Here is a 7,561-nt window from a genome sequence, read left to right as displayed (position 1 = left end):
TTAGGGGGATGGGGGGGCAAATCTACAACTAAAGGACATGGGGAGCACTAAAGGGAGGGAAGGGCATGCCTTTAACCCCCATTTGGGTGAGGTAAAGACATAAAGTGTAACTATAATGTTTGTACCCTCACAAAACCCTGGAATAATAAAAAAGAAAAAAAGAAAAAAAAAGAAAATTCCAGAAATAAACAATTCATAAATTTTAAGTTTCTGTTTTTCTGAGTAGTGTGATGAAATCTTGGCCATCCTGCTTTGTCCTGCCAGGATGTGAATCCTCTCTTTGTTCAGCATATTCATTAGTCATTTGGTAGCCATCTTGGTTATGAGATCAACTGTCTTGGTTATCAAAGTGCTTGTGTTCAAGGAACCCTTATTTTACTTCATAATGGCCACAAAGTGAAAGAATACTATGCCTAATTTGTAAATTAAACTTTGTCATAGGTATGTATGTATAGGAAAATCATAGTATATCTAGGGTTTGATAATATCTGCAGTTTTGGGCATCCACTGGGGGTTTTAGAATGTATCCCTCAGGGAAAAGAATGGACTACTGTACTTACATTGTTTAAAACAATACCTGGCATGTAGTAGGTGATCAGTAAATATTTGTTGAATACACCAGTGAGTCAGGAAACTTTTACTCAGCTTTATCCCAGACATGTTGGGTGACTTGGGACAAGTTTCCTTCCTTCTGTTTTCTCATATATAAAAGATATAAGGGGATAAAATGAATGCTCCTGTAAGGCTCGTCCAGCTCTGAAATTCTAGGAAAGGAACTATGGGCCCACTGAAGGGAATAAATTAAGATATTATGCGTTAATGAGTCATATTAAGATACTATTTTGCCTAGAACCCCAGGAATACCTGAATTCTGTCTTGCCCAACCTACACCTCCTCTCTGCAGGATCTTCATAGAAACATATGCCTTTAGGATAGAAAAAAATCATCCACTCATTCATTCAATAAATATTCGTTGAATACCTACAATGTGCTACATACTATACTAGGCACATGTCAAAGAGAAAATAAGCTTAAAAATCCATAATCTTATAGTAAGGAAAGAAAGAAAATAGATGATAAATAGAAAAAAATAAAAAAATAAATTATGTGGTATGCTCAATGTTAAGTATTATGGAAAAAGAAAGAACATGGCAAGGTTTACTACCCGCTCTGTGACGGTCAGAATAAACCTCACTTAGAAGATGCTAATTAAGCAAAGACTTGAAAGAAGTGCAGGAATTAGTAATCCAGATATTTGAAAGAAGAACATTGTAGACAGAAATCATAGCAAGTACAAAGGCCATGATGTAGGAGAGCCTGGCATGTTGAAAGAGCTGGAGCAGAGTAAGCAGGAATAGAAGCAAGCCAAACCCTGGATTGTGACTGAGGCCCTATGATCTTAATGTCACATTTTTGAGCAGTCTCTGACCTTTTTGCAAAAAGCCCATTAAAACCTGTTACCAAAAATACAACTAGCTTTAGTAGAGCTCCACAAATGAATCCATGAAGAGGGAGAAAGTTTGGAAAAGGAGGCAAAAGGGGGAAAGTTTTACAGGGTTTGTTTATCTTGTTGACCTGAAGTCAGAGGCAACCATGTCACCTAAAGGCTTTAATTCTGTCTCAATTTTCTGTCTGAAATTATTTTCTTTATGTAATAAAGATAATAATGATAGTAATAATCCTATGGACTAGATAAAGCTTTTGGCTTCTTTTTTCTGATTTGTGCCTCCCAGCACCCTATAAATCCATGAAGTTGTTGAGTGAATAAATGTTGAATGGACGAATGGGATACATAGGGGCAGGAGTTATTATCTCTATTCTTTGTTACAGATGAAGAAACTGAAGTTGAGAAAAGTTCATTCTGTCAACATAAATTCTGACTTATTTTTTCCCTCTAAATATTTTTAGTTATGTTTCCATCTCCACTGCTAATCTCTTAGTTCACATCACTATCCTTTCTTAACTAGACTGCAGTAATAACCACGTCACTGATTTGCCAACTCTGTAGGTGTCATCCTCTAGTCCATAATTCAATAAGTTAAATGGCAATTTACAAGCCATGCCAACTGAGTTATCTTGCAAGATAAATGGTGCTAACAAGAACATAGTACCTTCATCACAGTCCCCAGAATTATTTTCTTAACAGACTAATCTGACTTTGCCAGTTTTTAGTTCAAGACCTAGAAAGTTGATTTTGCTGAGTATGACGCCCACAGCTCTGCAGGATCTGGCTCCAGCCTCATTTCCAACCACTTCCCAGCTATCCTCAATCCCAGCCCTCATACACTTCCTTCTAGCACTGCTGGATCACAAACCATCACCCAAATAGGCCAGATTGCTCATGCCTTTGTGCTCTAACACATGTAATATTCTTTAGAATGCCTTTCTTTGCCTCATCCTACTTTTAAGCTTCATCTTAGGTGATCTTGGCCCTAACATAAGGCCTTTGTGATGGCCCCAAGCATAATAATTCCTTCATCTTCAGTGTACCCACAGCACCTATCATAGAAGTTGATGCCCTTTGTTGGGACTGTTTGTGTACATGTATGCTATTTATCTCAGACAGTAATCTCATCAAAAGCTGGGTCCACATATCTTTCCTGATAGCCTATGAGTGCTCCATAAATGTTTGTTAGATGAATGCATGAACATAAGATATTTGCAGTGAGGTTAGGCAGAAAAAAATGGGCCTGGAAGAAAGTAGCTATAAATAACTTAATTGAATAAAATAATAAATGTATTTTAGCATCTGTGACTGAAGATAGGTACACATTCTCTTCAACTCTAGGTTTAAGAGGCTCCATGTATGTCAGGACTCTTTTGGAGTCAGTACCTGTGTTGTGGCAGAGACTCCTTTTTCTAGATGTCAAAACTTTCTGATCAACCTCCAGGGCTGAGAAGAAAATATTTTACAGAGATTAGAAAATGGACTATTTAGAAGAAAACCTTAGATATTGTCAGCCATTGGATAAGTTACAAAACTGAGACCAACGCAGCTCTGGAAGGAACTAGCACGAAAATCAAGGTCACTTACATTTCAGTCAGCCAGGCTCTAGGTGGCCTAATGTCCAGCATCTCCAATCCTGCCTGATTGCTAAAGCTGATGGATGTGTAACAACCTCACAAATGATCAGAACAGCAATAGTAGATATAAATTTCTCACAGCAGGCTAACTAAAGCAAATGTGCCCAGGTGTTTATTAGTGAGAATCCCGGACTGGAAGGCAGAAACCAATTGTGTGCCCTTCAGTAAATAGTTACTCATCTCTTATTTTCAATATCCCCATTTAAATAGTAAGAGGTTGGAACTAGATGGCAAGTGTCCTTGCAGTTCCAACTAATCCCTTGGATATTTAAAAAATTTCCATGTGTCTTGAACAAAAGCTCAATTCTCAAGCTAGCTGCAATATCCCACCAATCTGACCTTTATTCTTAAGGCATAAAGGGGGTTTTGTGACTTGAAGAACCAGACACAAGAGAAATGTTTTTCACTGAAAATCCTGCTCCTTGTGTTGGACACTGAAAAGATTCCATGAGAGTTTAATAAAGAAAATTGTGTTCCTTCTCTCCACTTATATTATTATTTCCAAGATACTGCTTCTTATGAGTAATGCCAAGGGGAAATTACTTTATGTCTACCCAGCAGTTGTGGGGACGTGAAGAATAAGACCACAAAAAAAATAGATTATCAAGGCAGGATGTAAAGGTAGTGATTTCTGATTAGGAGCAGAGCTGATTTATAATAACTTTTCTATCTTCCTTCCCATCCACTCCTTGCCCATTCCACCTAAGCACAGAGCAGAGAGGAAAAATCAGATGTTTGCAGGGGCAGGTAGTTCACAAGCCAAATTATTCTGTGCTCTTTTCATTGATTCTTAAACACATCCTAATGCTCTCTGATCTTCTGCATCATACTGTCTTCCCTTCTTGCCATCTCTGTCTCCCTCCACCTACCTAGGACTTTCAATATTCCTTCAAGCTTTTTCTGCAACAGAAAGCACTTTGACTGTATCCAGGCTAACAATGTCCTCAACTCCTGCCCTGTATCAACAGTTAACTGAATATGAGAGTGTTATCTTTCTCCTCCTATGCGAGTAATCACCGCGAGGGCAGAAATTGTGCTTGTGCCTCTGGTTCTTCTTTCTTTTCTTGGTATTATCCCATAACTACCTTATTCATAGAAAATGCTTGCTCAAAGGTAACCAGAGATAATTAGAGTATCTTTTACATGACCAAAAGATTCCTGAGGAGCTGAGGAAACATTTACTCTCTGATGAATCGAAGATAGCTGGTGTAGAAAGAACACTGGATTTGCACTCTGGTTTTCTAGGTTTTGTGACTCTGAGAAAAATCACTTTAATTTCATGAATTCTTATCTCTGAAATAAGGATGGTAATAATGCCTGAAATATGTCCCTCACAAGGTTACTATGGGGAGAAAATGGGGTAAATAGCACCCTTGGTTCCAGACAACCAGGGTCCCTACATCACAAATGTTAGGGGCAAGCCTTAATGGGATTATCTATGACAGCGTGCCTTAGAAGTTGTATCATGCGGTGAACATCTCATGAGTTATTAGCAATGATCATTGTAATGATAACAATTATACATTGAACCTCCTGTGCCTTCCTAGACATGTAGATGTCTGTAATTTGACAATAAATATCTCCTGGTATCTCACTCTCATCAACCAAAGAGAAACAGTGTTAGGCAGCAATATCCTGGGAATATCTTCTTGCTAATATCTTGCTTACTGACATCATTACAGTAGCACTGGGGTTGAGGAGAATGAGAAATTGGGACCCTACAGATGGGATTCCTTGCAGGCATTTCTTTATTTATTGCTTCAACAAGAAACTTCCCCATCAGACTTCTCTGGCAATTGCCTAGAAATCATATATATTCCTCTCAGTCTCATATATTGATTTTTTTTAAGCAGAATTTCTTATCCTTAGTAGTACTTGGGTCCTGAAATGGTCTGGGCAGAGGTATCCGTCTAAGGGAGGAAGCTACTAGAGGAATGAGTGACACTGTAATTTTTGCTGTGTGGGTCCCATTTCTACACAGGAGGCTACCATCTAGGCCAGGGAAAGTTGGTCCTCAAAACATTTGAAAGAAATCAGAGGGGAAACCTTGGAATAGATTATTATGCAGGCTAACACAGGGAAATGAGTATGTGGACATGGCAAATCATACTCCATCCAGATTTCCATTGAGGAATCCATGCATAATTTTTCCCATATGCTGCCTGTGTTGGGAAAGCATGAGCTCTTTACACTTGACCTCTGAAGTTTCGGATGGCCTCCATTACCTTTGCATTTTTGTTTGAAGTGGTCAGTTGCTGGGTGTGTGTGTGTGTGTGTGTGTGTGTGTGTGTGCACCTGTGTTCTCCAAGAATTGTCTCTTTCAACAAAGCAATAGCAGTCCCTATGAGCAGCAGAGTTGTCTTTTGCATCTGTTCATTTTCAGGGTAAAGATATTCTTTCTACATATCTCTCTTCTCCAGTGTAATCTTTAAATTGGTTAATTCATATAATAGCCTGCTGAGGAGAATTATTTCAGAAATAATTAAACTGCAATCAGGAGTGAATGAGTCAGAACCTGGTGTTTCTAGGCTTCTTGCGGGGTGGCTAAGGAAGTAGAGTAGGACAGAAATTTATATTTGTTTTTCTAAAAGTGATAGGGTAGGATTCAGATCTGATCTAAAAATCTGAATACCAAATGCTGCTTTGAGAGGCTATCTAGTTCCTTTAATCCATCCCTTATGTATATAAAGACTTGAAACTCACTGAACCTAAGCAAACAAAATCCCCTGTTATTCTTAGGATCACACCATTGCTGCTGAGTGGGAACTCAGCCCTATGTTTAATAACATTTATTTTAGATTAATTGCATTTTCTGTTCACCTTTCTTTTAGGTTAACAATTCATGCTGAGTGTCCCATGCATTTGGAAGATTTTCCCATGGATGTGCATGCCTGCCCACTGAAGTTTGGAAGCTGTATGTATTTTCTCATTTTTTTCCTCCCGATCTTCCAAAAGAAACTTAATATATTCTATTGTGTGTACTAGGAGTTTCTAAGCCGAGGCCTTTAATCCATGCTGGTATGGGAGTGGGTCACAGGAGTGGGATTGAACAGTATTAACTGATCAGGAGGAGATTTAGCCTTTAATAGAATTTTCTTTCTAAGCAGCAAATCTTATTTTACTATTTCAGACTAACTTTTCTGTCATTAGATTGAAACATTAACATATGTATCCTAAACTGCCCAAAGGCCAGAGCAAGACAGAACTGATATAGAATACAGTAGCTGCTTCCTAAGGACAAGATATATCAAACAGAATGTATTTATTTTTTTGAAATGTCTATCCTACCTACATCTTCACATACCTCTGTCCAATTCTCAACAGCAAAAGGTAGGCAGGAAGAGACTCCGAAGACTTTCTCATTTTTTAGAGTATTGCCTTTCCCAATAGCTATAAATCTTACAGAGACCATAGTAGATATATAGCCCATTTTCAAATGATTAAAAAAGTAAAAATTGAATAGAATTTGAGTGTGTTTTCCTTTTTTTATTTATTTATTTTTAACTGAACCACCAGCTTTATTGTCTTAGAAGAAATCTTCATTGTATACCACATATTTTACAGAAAGGATTCCTAACTTAGGAAGAAATATCAACTGCAATCTAAAAATTTGAAAGTTTCATATAGGGAGTCATCAGAGTAATATATCAAGATCTGTGTCTATCATGTCTAAATTGAATTTAGCTCTGTGTTTTGAAATAGAAAGTGCATTTGAAAAAATCCAAATAATTAAGTGTGACATATTTTTCAATCATTAGTTTGTCAAATATATATTGATTGTCTCCCGCGTGCCAGGCTCTATTCTAAGAGCTTGGAATCCATCCATTAATAAAATAAAAACCCTTGCCCTTGTGGAGCTTATATTATATAGAGTACAGTGACAGTGAAAGATAAAATCAACAACAAATGAAAAAGTAAAGTATAAAATATGTTGTAAAGTGGGAAACACCATGGAAAAACATAAAGATACTGCAGAATCAGGGGAATACTCCACCTAGGCAAGTACTAGTCATGCCATTGAAATTGAAAATAGGGTGATCAGAATCATCCCACTTTTTTTTTTTTAAAAAAAGTGACATTTGAACAGAAATTTTAAGGAAGTAAAGAGGTTAACAATGCAGATATCTGGGGAAATAGTGCTCCAGGCAGAAGGAACAAGCAGGAAAAATACCTTAAGTCAGAGAAGTATCTGGCTTGTTCAGAAAATATCAAAGTAGCCAATATGGCTGGCAAGAGTGAGGAAGGAGGAGAGGGCAAGGACAGGGTGAGACCAAACCAGGGGCCAGGCCAGCTAGAGTCTTGTAAGCCATTAAAGGGCTTTGAATTATATTCTAAGGGAAAATGGGAGTGATTAGAATATTTTGGACAAAAGCATGGCATTATCTGACTTATGTTTTAAAAGAATTACTAGAGATTTTTTTTTTTTTTTTTTGAGACAGAGTCTCACTCTTTTGCCCAGGCTAGAGTGAGTGCCGTG

The 7,561-nt window shown here is 37.7% G+C and overlaps 1 protein-coding gene across 2 annotated transcripts in view; it reads left to right on the top strand.

The window, feature by feature from the left end:
- Nucleotides 1-7,561, top strand: part of GABRA3 (gamma-aminobutyric acid (GABA) A receptor, alpha 3) — a 270,276-nt gene that overhangs the window by 189,843 nt on the left and 72,872 nt on the right. For both annotated transcript variants that reach the window (XM_012659949.1, XM_012659948.1), the window contains one exon: nucleotides 5,916-5,998. In XM_012659949.1, coding sequence (XP_012515403.1) covers nucleotides 5,916-5,998 — 83 coding nt within the window. The remainder of the gene's footprint in view (nucleotides 1-5,915; nucleotides 5,999-7,561) is intronic.

The sequence above is a fragment of the Propithecus coquereli genome, unplaced genomic scaffold, assembly GCF_000956105.1.
Source record: "Propithecus coquereli isolate 6110/MARCELLA unplaced genomic scaffold, Pcoq_1.0 Scaffold643, whole genome shotgun sequence".
NCBI classification, from domain to species: domain Eukaryota; kingdom Metazoa; phylum Chordata; class Mammalia; order Primates; family Indriidae; genus Propithecus; species Propithecus coquereli.
The sequence above is the reverse complement of the archived record's forward strand: the minus strand, read 5'-3'. Positions and strand labels throughout refer to the sequence as shown.